The 16,186-nt window shown below is 37.8% G+C and overlaps 1 protein-coding gene across 1 annotated transcript; it reads left to right on the plus strand.

Moving 5' to 3' along the window:
- Window positions 1-2,752: 2,752 nt before the first annotated feature.
- LOC116325547 (putative gonadotropin-releasing hormone II receptor) lies at window positions 2,753-7,848 on the plus strand. The gene is made up of 4 exons (XM_031746477.2): window positions 2,753-2,916; window positions 3,477-4,084; window positions 5,886-6,090; window positions 7,061-7,848. The coding sequence occupies exons 2-4, from the start codon at window positions 3,536-3,538 to the stop codon at window positions 7,507-7,509; spliced, it is 1,203 nt and encodes a 400-aa protein (XP_031602337.1). The 5' UTR covers window positions 2,753-2,916; window positions 3,477-3,535; the 3' UTR covers window positions 7,510-7,848.
- Window positions 7,849-16,186: the final 8,338 nt, after the last annotated feature.

The raw sequence follows: 16,186 nt of genomic DNA on the forward strand, positions 1-16,186 counted from the left end.
TAAAAAGAGCACAAATTAAGGCCTTTTTCATAGTAGCTATACTTAAAATGAAGAAAAAAAGAAAAGACATATACATTTTGCGAGCCTGCGGGATGTGTTTGTTCTCACATTAATGTGCTGAGAAACTGTCGTGCGAGGAAGAAGCCAGCCATGTGTGAGGCAAAATAGACTTCTAGCTAGAGGGTATATGTAATATATGTATAGTATATAGTATTTGTGTCATTGTTACAGGTAGTTTACAGGCATTGATTTGGTTTCAAGATCATGAAAATTGTGGTCAGGTTGGAGACATCATAGTCAATGTGTGCAAAACCTTCTCAGCACTGACAAGTGTGGAAACACCACACTTACAGGCTAACATTTCTATTAAAGAAATGGATCGGCATTTTGGGAAATATGTGTATTGCTGTTTTGCTGATACTGAGGAAAACTTTACTCAACTTTTTGGTAAAAATGAAGGAGCTTTCTAATGCTAATGACAGGGCTAAAGGCAGTTACTGCTCTCAATCTAGAAATAGTCACAACACCTTTTGCACTCTAAATTTGTCAGTTTACCCCTTCGCAGGTTAAAGAAACTAAATGAAGCTTGTTAGTTACTGTGAGCAAGCATTTGCTGACAGTGTGAAGGAAAATCTCCCTTTTAACAGGAAGAAACGTCCAGAAAATCCAGCCTCAAGGACGGGGAGCCATCTGCTATGACCTTTTGGCGATGAAAGGACCGAGACAAGACAAAAGACACACTAATGGAGAGAGCAGAGTTTAATGATAACATTGATTAAATGCAAAATGGTGTATTCACACATAGAGAGCGAAAAGAGATGAGTGACTAAGAAACATTTAGGGCATCATGGGAAGCCCCGAGCAACCTAAACCTATTGCAGTGTTACCAAGAAAGGGTTCAGGGTCACCTGATCTGAACTATATGCTTAATGGTAATATGCAGTTTTGAAGATAAGATTGTGCCTGATTATTCAAGACCTTGAAAGTGAGGAAAACGATTTTAAATTTCCTTCTCGATTTAATAGAGAGCCAAAGAATAGAAGTCAATATGAGAGAAATGTGGTCTGAAGGCTTTTCAGGAATTTCTGATTTGTTTCCTTCTTTTTTTTAGAAGAGCCAAAGTATCCAGGGTCGTACACAGTGAGGATGTCACACTATTAACAAGATATTCAACCTCTGTTGGAGCAGAGTTTAGGTAACTGCTCTGCACAGTGTTGCCACATGCCACTGAAAAAATAACAGCGGAAGATTTACACTTTTAGTGTAGCTTAGTTAACTAGCTGGGACCAACTTGGGCATGTATGTATAGAGGTGTGGTCCTGCTCCTGAAATTCAGATAAATTAACTCTAATTGCAGCACTTTCAGAAAGACATCTACTGTAGTGAAATTTATTCCCCACTGCCATGTAATCCATTATCATAAATTTAAATGTTATTTACAAACAGGAGGCATTGTGCATTAGTAACATTCATGTGGAATCTTGTTATTGGGCCCCTGATGAATTCACATCTCATCTTCAGTTTTCTTTTAGTCTCCGTTTAGCTTTAGCTTTAGCTTTAGCTCTTTGGTCAAACAGCATACAACATGCATCTTGCAGTGTAGAAGTCTGTGGATTTATTTATATGTAAGTGCACTGAGGCCTAAATTGAGGGAAACTCATTTCCAGTGTTTGCTGGCAGGTTTTCTTCAACCATTATTTTGTGCCTTATTCAAAATGACTCAAACTACAAAAATTTATACTCAGCTGTCTAAAGTCTAGCTGACCAACAAAAGTCTACAAAAGCTTGGACATTTCTTATAATGACTGATCATGTGTAGATTATGGAATTTAGGAAAATGAAACCCAGTTATGAGTTAGCTTTTCTTGTGGAACTAGATTAAGCCACATAATAAATTATTTAAGGTTTTTTTTTTTTTTTTTTTAAATTTAACTCTTGAGTCATTTGGGTGAGAAATACCCTTTCAGTGCTTTGATTAGTACATAAGTTAAAGCAACTTTTTAGCTACAAAAATTGCTGAGTGGGTGTTTTGTGCTACCTTTTCCTGCTTTACATAAGATCAGGAATGCTTTGATGAAAACGCTAACACAAAGCTAATTTATGTGTATTTTAACAGTCTAAATTGTGCTACAGTAGGCCTGCTGTATCCAGGAGCAAGATGCTGAAAACAACCTCATGAGTACGGTGTGTGCCTCCAGCTCAACACTGAAGTCAAGTTTTATCTTTTAGTATTTTCCAGTTTGAACTTTGTTAATCGACTAATTGCGTAATACTAGAATAGATTTGTGAGCTTCTTACCTGACAGGGAACATAAAAAACCCCAACAAACAAAAAGAAAACAAAAAGAAACAACAACAAATAAACCTGTGTATGCCATCAAAAGAGACAACTGGTCTATGAAAGTTGATCAGTGAACATTAAACTTTAGGGGGATGAAACACTAAAGCTTCACCAGCTCAAGAAGAAAACCATCACGCTTATTATATTAACAACCTCACGTCTTTAACAAGAGCTGGTTTGGGATGCTGTGGATAACAGCGATGCTAATAGGGGCTGTAGTGCCTCATTGAATTAATTCAGTCAGAGATAAAATTAGAAACTTTGCCGGAGCTCGGGCTTCATTGAACCTGACGCTCCTGGATCGGATGCGGGGACCCTGGTGTAGCCGCGCCCACAGAACGGCTGACGCGCTCACCGGAGGGATTAATAAAAACCGAGATGAGCTCCTCAGAAGGGGTACGGAGATAAAACAGTGAGGGAACATTTGAGATTCTTCAGTTATTATTCAGAAGCTCAGCACTGCACTGTGCCTGCTGCAGGGAGATGGAGCCGAACCGGAATCTCGGACTTCCATAAAACGAGTTGGCTTCGATTTGGTCACCGTCTGGGAAATACAGTGATCTGCAACACCAAAATGTGAGGTTTTTATTTTTTATTTTATTGTACTTTAATACTTATAAATGTATTTTTAATTGTTTTTGTTTTCACGCACAGTGCTGTTTTTGACGCTGACTACGACTTCTAATTGTTGATTTACATTTTAAATGACACACATATTATTAGAAAGCCACAGCTAAGTTGCATTTTTTTTTTTTTACAAGTGACAGATGCTAAACTCTTAACTTTGTCTGATAAACATATTAAACTTAGATTCCCTGTAGAAAACGGATTTATTAAAAGTATTTTTGACTCATAAAATTGATGTCATTGGGGTGTAATTATCTTGATTGGTTGTTGTTGGTGCTGCTTCTATTCAGAGAAGATGGGTTGTTAGAAGCAGTCAGCGTCTTTCCACCTCAGTGAGCACATCCGAGAGATGTGCTCTACGCAGCAGACTGCTCTCTCTCTGTCACCGACTGTATTAATCACAGAACTAATATTTTGTCCTATTATGCAAATCAATGCAGATAAATCTTGTGCACCAACTTTATGCATAAATCTCATGTATATTATATTTATGCTTTATCTCACTTTAGCAACTGCAGCCTCCACATGTAGCTGAGCAAAATGCTGGGTTCTTGGTGAGGGTCAGAAAATGAACGGCTCCTCCTGCTGTGATCCTGCAGCTGTCATGTACCAGCAGAGATCAGGATTTGACCTCAACGCCAGCTGTGAATGGCCAGATCCTCACTGTAACTGGACATCAGTGGACGGTGCTCTGCAGCTGCCTACTTTTTCCACTGCAGCCAAGATCAGAGTGATCGTTACCTTCATCCTATGTGGCATATCCACTTTTTGTAATTTGGCTGTGCTTTGGGCTGCCAATGGGCACAAGCGTAAGTCCCATGTTCGAGTTCTGATAATCAACTTGACTGCAGCTGATCTCTTAGTTACGTTCATCGTGATGCCTGTAGATGCCGTGTGGAACATCACAGTTCAATGGCTGGCTGGCGACCTGGCCTGCAGATTCCTCATGTTCCTCAAGCTACAGGCCATGTACTCCTGTGCCTTTGTCACGGTGGTGATTAGTCTGGACAGACAGTCAGCTATCCTCAACCCTCTGGGCATCGCTATGGTCCGGAAAAGGAACAGGGTCATGCTAATGGTGGCTTGGATCATGAGCGCCTTGCTCTCAATCCCACAGGTGAGACCAGAAGCCAAGACACATGATTATAGTTTGACAGACCATTTTTTAAGTAATTTAGAGAAGGTCTGAGTCATAGTAGTTACTTTAGTGCTGACCTTTTCTTCTGCAGATTCCTCATGCACTTCCTGTGCAAGTGCAACCTTCCTTGAGTGATCCATAAACTATCGCAGTGGGCTGGCTATAGATCAGCTTTATAACTGGCTTTAGATGAAGATGAATATTGTAGCTCAGTCTTATAAAATTATAAAACTGTGGGCAAACAAATTTAAGAGAACATGAGATTGTGTTTTTACATTATTAATACATGATTAATCATTCTGTGTACCAGGGTGTATTTACATCAGATGTGGCATTTTCTTGACACTGATGCATGAACTTCTGCTCTGGGCTTTAGGGGGGCATAAACCTTGGGGATTAATAGCTCTATCATTCAGATTTCTAAAAGATCAGGACCTGTAATCCTGGCTGTATGGATTTTTCCCTGTAAACAGCGTGGCGGTGAATGCAGCCTGTAACACTTTTTTATCGTGGTGTAATGATAAACACAAATATAGCCCATCTTCTCTTCAAGCATGCTAGATGATTCTGCACAGGATTGCAAACATTTTGAAATGTGCAAAATTTCCTAAATGTGCTGATCATAAATAATAATTAATTGTAGAGAAGAAAAGATTACTTGCTTTATTGATTACTTATTTTCCCAAACATTTACTGCTCACATGTTCTTAAACATGGACAGCTTTTCTTTCTCATATATGAATATGAGTGTAATATCTTTTGGTTTGGGGGCTTAAAGTAAGCTATGAAAATATTGTATTGTGTTGTCTGGAAGGATCAAGTTGGATATTTCACATTTTTAACTGATAGCATTGGGACAAAAATGAGTAATTTTCAAAAATGAAATGACTAATTATCTGTAGACTTCAACTTCAAAGGGGCAATAATTATCATTTAGGTATTCTTAATGTAAATTAATTAAAAGTCTCAAGTAATTTTTGAAGCAGTGACAAAGAGAGGTAGACAAAAGCAGGCTTCCCATTTATAGCAAGCAACTGTTTATTTTGCCACCAGATATGAAAACTGCTGCTATCAGACTTTACAAGCTGGTGGATAAAATAACATGTTGCTGACTTTACGCTCCAAGCTGACCCATTTTAAAACATCTCTGCATAGGCACTTAAATGTGCTCTTGATGACTCATATAATGCTATAAAAGTGTATCAGGCATCTGTGTTTTAGACAGAGAAGTACTAGCTAATGATCAATGTGCAGCTATAAAATACTTTGAAATAAAAATACCTAGTTTTTATAGAGATGTGTAGGTTGAATTTACGCACTGTTTCCCATATTTTCAGAATAGCTTTTTGCTTTGAATGATATAAGAGAAACTGCTTTTAGGATGAGGACTGTGTGGTAAATCTTACATTCTTGTAATGTCTTTAAAGTGAATTGTTGTTTAGCTTCTACACAGGGTTAAAGTACTTAACACTGGGTGTTAAGTGGGTACTGGGTACTTTAACCCTGTGCAGTATTTTTAAATATTAAAGTAATAATAAGCACTGCTTGGGTTTTCTGAACTTTTAAACTGATTCACATTTCAATCCTCCCCCAACCTAAATATCTCTGGTACATTACTAATTGTCATTTCACGCTTACTGACTGAGGCATACTGGTCCATTTGGTCTAATCATTTGGATAATATTTTAATCTTCAAGCCAACGGTCAAATAAAAAAACATGTTGGATGAAAGTTACTGCCTGCAAAATTCTAATTTTGTTTTTAACCTTTAATCCAACAGATGTTCATTTTCCATAATGTGACCATTACCTATCCAGCAAACTTCACTCAGTGCACCACCAGGGGAAGCTTCGTTACTCACTGGCAAGAAACCGCTTACAACATGTTTACCTTCTGTTGTCTCTTCCTGCTGCCGCTGGTTATTATGATTATTTGCTACACCAGGATCTTTATTCAGATCTCCAAACAGATGACAAAAAAGAACAGTAAGTGTCCAAATAAACGGTATTTGATCCAAACATAGGCAAAACTACAAGGACTACAAAGTATGTTCAAGTTAAAAGGTGCTCGCAACATTTAACTTCAGTATCACCAACTTCTGTTCAGGTTGTGTTTTTCTTGCTTCATCGTATTCTTGTCATTTTGCCCCATCAGCACTCTCTCCTACCTTTTCTCACTTGACCATTTCTACTTGCCATGCAGTCACCTTAACATTTCCGCCACCAGCAAAGATTATCTTTCTACTACCAGAGTAAATGTGAAAAAACACTGAAACTTTGACAAATGTGCATGTGAGAAAGCAAATGGAACAGACATATACTGGTCTCCCTAGTACAAAGTCTGTGTGATGTTAGTTGTGCTGGATAGTTCAGCTAACTATCAGCTAACTAGTTCAGCTATTCCAATGCTACTGACAGCACTGGAATAGGCTAATGATTGATCCAGTAGTATACAACCCAACAAAGTAGAACCCTGTACCTCTTTCCTGGAGTGTACATTAACTTAAGCAAGAAAAAAAAGCATTTTTTAAACTATGTGGGTGGGCAGAAGACTTACTGGATGACAGCAATGCCTTTAAAGATGCAAACCACAGAATCAGAATCAGAAAGGGTTTTATTGCCAAGTGTTGAGCAGATTTATAACATTAGGAAATTGCTGTGGTACTTTGTGCGAGACACTCGATAAGACAAACACTTAAATAAAAATTAAAAAGTGCTAAGCACTTAGTACTTTTTATACACATAGCTGTGTATAAAAAGGGTTTGTATAGGGAATGCTATGAGTCTGAATCATAGACTGATGTATAAACTGTTGCAGTTAAAGAAAGAACATGATTCACAGCAGAAAAGTATAAATGAATTGATGAAAAGTGTGTTCCAAATTTACTTCTTCAAAGAAATACTTGATGTATTTATTCACAAAAAAATGCCAGATGTGTTACTTTCTCTCCTATAGTGCCCTCCAATGAGCCACATCTCCGCTGCTCAAAGAACAACATCCCAAAAGCAAGAATGAGAACTCTGAAAATGAGCATTGTTATTGTGATCTGCTTCATTGTGTGCTGGACTCCGTACTACCTGTTGGGTCTATGGTACTGGTTCTTCCCAGATGACCTGGAAGGAAAGGTCTCTCACTCTCTGACCCACATCCTATTCATCTTTGGTCTGTTTAATGCCTGCCTGGACCCCATCATATATGGCCTGTTCACCATACGCTTCCAGAAGGGGCTGAGAAACTGCTATCACAAAGCCGCAGTAATGTCCAGCTTGGAGACTAATGCAGTGATAATGGAGTCCTTGAAATGTACTGGATCTGTCTTACCCTCTAAAAGAGGCATGACCAGTGGTGAAAAGGACATCAGCTCTGAACAGGCTGAGGCAAAATCCACTGACAACACCGTCTGACTATGTTTAGTCGCAGGGAGAGGGGCAACATTGGCATTTCGCTGTTTATTTACTGAACTTATTGGTTTTACAATTACAACATGCATGTGAAGAATAAGTCTAAAGACACATCTATCTATCCCTTTTAGACAAATTATGTCCATGTATCTGTGTAGCCTGTGTGATGCTTGAGGTTGTCCATATTAACTTAAGGTTACATAACCCATTACCCAGCAAAACACATTTACCGCTACATGATATGTTTAACTGGTTTTGAGTCTGCTATGTGAGCTGTACATTCACCAAGAAGTGGAAAAGGTTACAACATTGAATAAATGATAGAAGTTGGTGATTGGTTAAGGAAGAGTGCTTCCTCACTTCTGGTGTAAATGGTTTGTCGGAGCTTAAAACTAATCGTCAGAGTCCTTCATGTGCAGATACAACTAAAGAAAGAGCTACAGACGCAGGCCAGATGTCAGTCGTGGTCTGAAATACGATGATTTCATTATGTATGTCACATGACATTTTCGCTTGTCGTTATAAGAAAGTAACACGCGTGACAGCTATGAAAGACTTTTAACGTCAGATGCCTGAAACTTACCAGAAACTTATACAGTGCTATTATAGAACAACTTTAAAAACAATTAGGTTTTGTCCCTTTCTTTTTCTGCTAGAATTATTTTTAACATTATACATTTAGGACATCGTGTATAATGGCTTTGTTGTGTAGTGGGTTGCACATTTGCCTAATGAGCAAAATATTCAGTTTGATTCTGGGTTGCATCAGAAAGGGGATCCAGTGTAAAACTCAGGCAAATCAAACATGTGGAGCTACTCACTGCAATGACCCATTGTGAATAAGGGAGCAGCTCAAACTAGTTTTCTATGCAGGACTATTGCATGCATTTTTAATGAAGATTGTTAGGTTCCTTTGCATGAATGAGTTGGCTCAATTGGCTGGACTGTTTCAACTTAAATTTGTCAAAAATTAGCAGGAAAAAAAATCTTTTGTTTGTCTGTGGGTCCAAGAAATGTTTTTAAATGACTGCTTATGAAATATGTCAAGATATTAAAAAAAAACAAACAGAAAAAAATCAGCCTATAAAGAAATCTGTCACTGAAAATGTTTACTGAACATTAGCATTTTGTTTCATTAGACCAAAACATATTTAATTGACTTTCCTAACAAGCCTCTATTTCATGAAGGCAATAATTACAATGTAATACAGACTGTTTTTTCTACTAATTATCTAATTAATAAAGTTATTCAAATTATTCTATGTTGTGTAAAAAATAATGTTAAAATTTGTTATAGTAATCACTAAAATTATTTTCATCAGGTGGCTTCAACAGCTCAAACCCTGTCTCATAATATTCTGTTAAATGAGCCCTGAATACCAAAGACAGTAGAGACAAAGCATTTTGACCATGCAATAGACAGGGCCACAAATTACAGCATGTTATTTTCTCCCTGCACAACAGAATGAGTGTCTCAAAAAATTGAATATGACACAACCTTCACACAAAATGTGATACTGTAAGACTGGCTAACAATTACATTAAAGCAAGACAATAAATCTGAGCTAGGCACCTAGTAAATCTTCTGAGTTACACTTCAGAAAGGGCAGTGGTTTTTTCACCCATTCATTGCTTCTCCTTTTTATGTCTTTATGATCGCAGGGAACACAGTGGTGACCATAGAAGCGTTAGTATTTTGCCTAACTTCTGGGACTCACTGGCCTCTGAGAACATCAGCAGCAAGGAGTGTGAGCTGACCAAACCTTAATGAAATCATTCCTTTCCAGCAGGTTTTTATAACTTGATACTGATAGTGATGAAAAAAGAACACAATTTAGACTACAACAACAATTAATTAATATTAGGTTGTGTCTTGATTATATATCAATTTGATATATCATTACTCTCAAACCTTACATTATTTAAAGCATTTAAAGTATCAGTGTACTTTGCCTGAGCCATAGTCATGTGCACATTATTCTGTACCATATAAGTAGAAAAACAACTGAGTCACAAGAGATTTCACTGGACAATCTTTACCCCAACCCCCACCCTTTCCTGTAGCCTGTAGCCATGAGTATGGGATAGTGAATAAAAACATGAGATGGTGTATTCAGACAGTCAAAATGATGTGTCACAGGAGATTACTGGGAAGCTTGTTAATTAAAAAATAAAAAAAGCAAATGTCTATTGGTCCTGGTGCAGATGAAGGAGACCACCTGGATACCTTCCTGTGGGCAGAACAGAAGCTACCAGTGAAGGTAATCTAAGTAGACATGTCAAAGACTGCCGCTCCAGCTGGCAAGGGAGAGTTTAGAATATGCAAAGCATGATGAATAGATACAATGTAAGTGTATGTAACTACATTATGTGAAATTTATATTCACTTTGTCAGAAAAGGCCTAGAAAAACCAACCCTAGAGTTGCCTATGTGGGAAAATACCAGTAAGATCAGTAGTTTCTGAAATATTCTGACTAGCTCTTTTTACACAAACAGCTTTGCCACATTGAGAGTCACTTAAATAACTTTTTTTCTCCATTCTGATGCTCAGTTTGAAACCTCAGCAGGTCATTCTGATCATATGCCTAAATACAATGTCTTGTTATTGAATGGATAAATAGATATTATCCATATAATAGATAATTTAAAAGGTGGACAGAGCTACTGACACCTCTCACAGGTTTCTGAAGTCCCTTTTTGAAATCTCAAGATAAGTGCATCATCTGTCACCATCTTGGTTGCAAAAACTATATGTGATGAGGAGGTCTGCACACTTATTAGCTAAAGACTTGTGATTGACTAATTAGCCTCCAGTTTTGAAATATGATGTGACCAAATTATACAAAAGAACCTTAATTTTATATATTAGGACCCAAAACAAATAACTGAGCCCATAAACTTGGCAGGATAGAATGTAAATTGTTAGACATTCCACACTGGCTTCATATTTCCAACCAAGTATGTCCATGTTTTAAACAATCCATTATTACATCTGAAATATTCGTATTCTTAAAAAGGTCAAACTATTCCTTTAACCTGCTTCCTGCTTCTGGTAGTACATTACAATACAAATATGTCCGAACCTCTATTTGTGATGCATATTATGTGTTTTGATTTCTTTCTCTTTTTTTTGGATCTAACACTCTTTTTCCTACTTTGCTTTTAGTGGCTTCACTGGGTAGAATTTGTCTCCATTGTCTGCTGTGTTGAACAACAAGAAATTATCCAAAGTCTCTGTCAGTGATGTAGTAATTTTCCAACCAGTCTCACTAAAGCCTCTGGATACCATAAAGCCATGTCCTTACTTCCATGCAAGTCAGCAAATCTGGTCAAGGACAAACTAAATGACTGCTGCCACTGGCTTAATGAAAAGGGGAAAAAGCAGCACACACAGCTCTAGTGACCCATATGTGTGCTGATATTTTAATCTGGTTAGTCTTCTACCATGTTGCAATGACTGACAGATACTGTGTGTTTGAGGACTCTTTCTTGTTGTGGCAGAACCAGTTAGTACATCGTTTTGGACTTGGACCAGGTTATTCTCTCATATCTTGCAGGCTGGAGAGTGCCAACTCATTCATTGCTCACTGATCTTTCCCAGGCCTGTCCACCTCTATTAGATTTCATCTAGTGGGAGAGGGGCACATCATGTGCTGAACACATCAGTACATAGGCTCCATTGTGCCACTCAGAAAACAGATGCACATACCTGTAGTATAACAGCTGCTGGAGTCCTTGAATATTTTATATTTACACATTTGAAATGACCAATTCAAAGTGGTGTTTGTTCCAAAATCTACCGAGATCTGCCTTTGTTTATGTTGTCATGTCACATATAGATTTAATGTAAAATTATGTTATTCAAAGCAGTAAGTCAGCCAGCTGCTCTGCTCATCTCATTTTTCCTGTGAACTTACAGTTCAATGACCTTCCTCACATTATGGCAGCTGGGTAAGATAGAAACATCAGCCTGAATACATTCTCTGGCTTACTGTAGCAGCTGTAAGCCTCAATGGTGTTTGTGGACAGTAGCTAAATTTAGCTGCCGTCCAAGCTAAATTTATGGCTAGTTGAAGAGTTTATTTTTTTAAACAAAGATACTTACATGGCTTGGTGTGCCTGGTGGTTGTTAATCCAGCATGGCAGACAGTGGACAACAGGTAGAGAGCAATTTTCACTGACTTTTCAAATGTTGAATTAAAAGTTTAAAATATTATATTTGTGTTGATATCCTTCTACATATTTGTGAATATTTTTTGTATAACTGTAAATTTAAAAAGCAGAAGTGTGTAGAACACAAGTGAAAATTTCAAAATTCAAATTATTCTTTTCTTACACACATATTTTTCAAGTTCTCATATTTCGCAACACACACGCACACACACACACACACACACACACACACACACACACACACACACACACACACACACACACACACACACACACACACACACACACACACACACACACAGGTTGAACATGATGCAGAACACATATGAGGATAGTCAGATAGTGGGTCAATGTGTCGAAGGATTGACAGAAGGGTTCAAGGTGGGGGTGACATTACACCAAGAATTAGATCTGAGCCCCTCCTTGTTCTCAGTGGTGATGGACAGGTTGACAGATGAGGTCTGGACTCTCCGTGGACTATAATGTTAGCAGATGACATTGTGATCTGCACTGAGAGTAGTGAGCAGGTGGAAGAGAGCCTGGAGAGGTGGATGTATGCTCTGAAAAAGAGAAATGAAAGACAAATGAGATGGAGGACGATGCTCTGCCATGGCGACCCTTAGGGGGTCTAGCTTTAAAAAAGATTTACCTTCATATAAATCTGCTTACCCGGTTGTCACAGCAACACATAAATTCAGGTAATACTGAATAAGACAGGGACAAATGAGTACATTCAGGATTCTTGCCTGAATTAAAGGACCTAGGGAGCACGACTGTCTGGCTAGTTTGGTGGGAATGGCTACACAGTATTAAAGAGCAGGGCAGGCTGGTGCCAATCGGGGCTGAGGGATGCTCCCTGAGCTTAGTTGTAAAAGACATGAAGGAGATCAGAGGCAACCGATGAGGAGTGGAGAAGCCAGGGAAGATATCCAGCTAGGTTTGAAGAGTGAATGGACATCAGGTGACAGGTTGATTGGCACTGGGAGTGAGAACAGAGCACCTGGCCTTGACACACATGTGCAAGCACACTCATACATACACACAAGCACAAGGTAGGGGGAGGAATACAAGGAATGAGGGAGGAGAAATGCTGCCAGGTTCATGAAAGTTTGATTCTGAATCCTGTGGGCATCAAAGAAGGTTGAAAAGATAAGGTGAAGATTGTCCATGGAGAGACCTTCTGTTTACTTTCAATAACACATGGCTTAAAGCTTAAAATTAATCATCAAAATTTAATTATCATGTGTTTTGTATTCACTATATTTTCACAAGATTGCATGAGCTTAAATCAATTACATATTTACATTTTACATTAGCAAGAATCCTGTTCAAAAGAGGACTCACTGATATAACAACACCGCTGGATGCATTGTTTGAATATCATTTTATGTAATCTAGCACAAAAATATGACTTTATTGTCTTTACATCAGTTGAAGTTCTGTTAAAACTGCTGATTTATTCACATTTGTTATCTCTGTAATGAAGAATCTGACAGCTAGTGTTAGGCCTTTGCCTTTGCTTACCAAACACAGAATCATGATCAATGAGATCGTCAGGCAGAAGCAGTATTTGCAAATCTTGCAATATATGTAGGGAGGCATATTGTGATTATTTATTTATGGGGTTTATTCTTCTGCCCCAAAGATCTGTTTTTTTGTTGCAATTATCAGTATAACACAGAAGGAGGACATGAGGTTGCTGACCATGCCCCTTTTAAAACAGCATATATTCTCAGAAGTTGTTGGATATCATACTGTTTTGCTCAGCCAACTCGCTGCATTTGCAGAACATGAAAAAATGAAAAGGCTTGCCCATATTTTGACTTAAGAAAAGCTCTTTGTGCTTCTCCTGCCAACAACCCCCCCGAAGATTTAAATATCTTAAGAAAAGATCCAAGAGCCGGTGGAAGTTTCACTTGATGTCTTAAGTTGCCATTCTTTACAAAACAAAAAATGAAGACAGATGTTAGTTTTCCTCACGCAGAAATAATCCTTCAGGAGTTAAAACTAATGTATAAATATAAAGTAAGGATATATTTACTATGGAAGTACTTGATGAGAGATCATCCTATTATGAAGATTTTCCTTCACAGAAGGCTGCATTGAGATTATATCAGCTCCCATATGACACAACAATCAGCCAGGTTCTTGAGACAACTTGAGGGCTCCACAGACAAACCAGACTGGGCATACAACCTGAATGGAAAAGAAAACTTACTTGTTCACAGCATAGCAACCCCAGATCATCACACTACCACCAGCACATATGTGAGATAGGGGGTCATATGATTGTTGGGTTTTTCTCTGTATTTATTATTGTGCTATCTACTGTACAATATAAAGCGCCTTGAGGCGACTTTTGTTGTGATTTGGCGCTATATAAATAAAATTGAATTGAATTGAATTGAATTGAATTGAGATGAGCCTTTCCTTTCTTTTTGGTCAGCAGTCAGTTTCTACTTGGAACTCCTGCATGGATGCCATTTTTGCCCAGTCTCTTTCCCTTTGTTTAATCATGATTGCTGATCTTAAGTGAGCTCTTTAGCTGTTGTCCTGGGTTCTTTTCTCCTTGTGGATGAGTTGTCAGTACAATCTTGGGGTAATTTTGTTATTTCTGCCAGTCCTAACAAGGTACACCTTTGTTACAAATGATCTCATTTGTGTATAATACTTCTCACTATTACCTGTTGGAGTCCAGAAGTCTTAGAAATGGCTTTATAACACTTTCCAGACTAATAGAGGCAGGTTTGGATAGGTTTTTCCCTTAATAAATGAAATCATCATTTAAAACCTGCATTTTCTATTTACCTAGATTATATTAGATATTAAAAATTATTTGAACTGAAACATGTGTGACAAATATACAAAAAAAAAGAACAGTTACAATATGTAAATATCTGGTGTTGGAATTCTATTTTTGCTTCAGTTTTAATTTATGTGAACAAATGTCAATGAGTTGGTGTTTGAAATTTTCTTCAGTCTCATGCATTTTTGTCCAAAACAAACTATAAAGGTAACCACATTCCACGTCACGGAGCCTGACCCTTTAATACTTTCAGTCTTTAATAGATGGACCCTCAGAAATCTCTCTGAAAAGAAACATGACCCTCAGTTATCTTTTAGCCACTCTGAAATCACAGTCTGCAAAATCTCATTTGATATGTCAGCAAATGTACTGTGCTTTTATCCAAAAAGGGAAGATGACTTTTTGGAGTCAAGTCTCATTCCTTTTTAAAGGTCAGTTTCATTTAATTGCAGATTTGATGCATTAAAGACTCTGCATTCTAGCTGGTGTTCAACCACTTTGTCATACAGCCTAATGCAATTTCTGTGTCAGAGACAGCTGAGCGTCATTAAGAGCAAACTAGACACTCAGCCCTCATTTTCCAGATTCAGGGAGCTGCGATCATTGGTAAATGGTTTTGTCATTTCAAGGTGCTAAACACATTAGTGATCTTTTCAAATATGCTGACGCTGTCAGGAACTTGACTGTACTTTGAAAGCTGCAGCAAATTAAACCTGGAAACACTCAGATCCCCCATAATTAACATCGATTCAGCATTTTATCGCATTTGCGTATTTTTTCTCTTTAAAGTAAATATAAATAATTAAACTAACCATGAATATTTTAGCAGGATATGACTTTATTTCAGCTCTTCTTCAGCTTTATTTTGTGATTTGAGAATTTAAATTTCCTTGAAGTGTCTTTAATCCTTTGATGTTTCTGCTCATTTTACCTCAGAAAGGCCACAACTTGTCTGGACCTCATCATCCTCTCAACACAAGGACCAGATAAAGTGTTGTTTTTCTCTTTTAATCTGACTTGTTTCTTTACATTGCTCAGCACATCAGGAATAGTGGCTTGTTTAGTAACTCAAGCCTTTCCGAGGTTTGTCTTAACCTACTCTGGAAGCAGTCGACACTTAAATCATCCTGCTGATAACCTCCTGTGAGGTCCTTTCTGAGGTAACCTTCCAGCACTTCCCCTTAGCCACCAGAGGTCCAGATGAATGATGTTAACTCACTAAACACATACATCCCAACGGTTGTTTATACTTTGTGAATTTTCCAAATCACATATTGTAGCCGACTGTGTTAAACAACACAAATGTTTTCCATAGGTCTTCTGTCTACAGATAACATAAGAAACATGACAATAGCCATTAATGCCAAATTGCATGATCCTGGTTAAAAGACTGTGTATAAAAGCTAGACATACTCATTATGATGTTCTTCAGGGAGTGCAAGAGATTTTAATAATAAATATTTTCACCCATTTGGTTACAATATACACTCCAAACAGTGTTGATCATGTGCTCTCTGGTGGGTCTATTTAAAAATGAGTGCAAAGGAAGCCTTGGATAAGATAATAAAAACACTGTAGGTATTAAAGGATAAAAAGGGGTTAACACATTTAAACAGATTAGAAAAAGCATCCCAGTTGACACATTTTTCTAGAATCTAAACCTTTGTACAAAACCCACCTGTAAAATAACAGGAAATATA

The sequence above is a fragment of the Oreochromis aureus genome, linkage group 1 (assembly GCF_013358895.1).
Source record: "Oreochromis aureus strain Israel breed Guangdong linkage group 1, ZZ_aureus, whole genome shotgun sequence".
Lineage (NCBI taxonomy): Eukaryota > Metazoa > Chordata > Actinopteri > Cichliformes > Cichlidae > Oreochromis > Oreochromis aureus.

Coding starts and splice junctions, on each gene's coding strand:
- LOC116325547 (XM_031746477.2), top strand. CDS start 3,536: ATGAACGGCTCCTCCTGCTGTGATCCTGCAGCTGTCATGTACCAGCAG. Junction 4,085..5,885: donor CCTTGCTCTCAATCCCACAG/GTGAGACCAGAA, acceptor TTAATCCAACAG/ATGTTCATTTTCCATAATGT. Junction 6,091..7,060: donor ACAGATGACAAAAAAGAACA/GTAAGTGTCCAA, acceptor TCTCTCCTATAG/TGCCCTCCAATGAGCCACAT.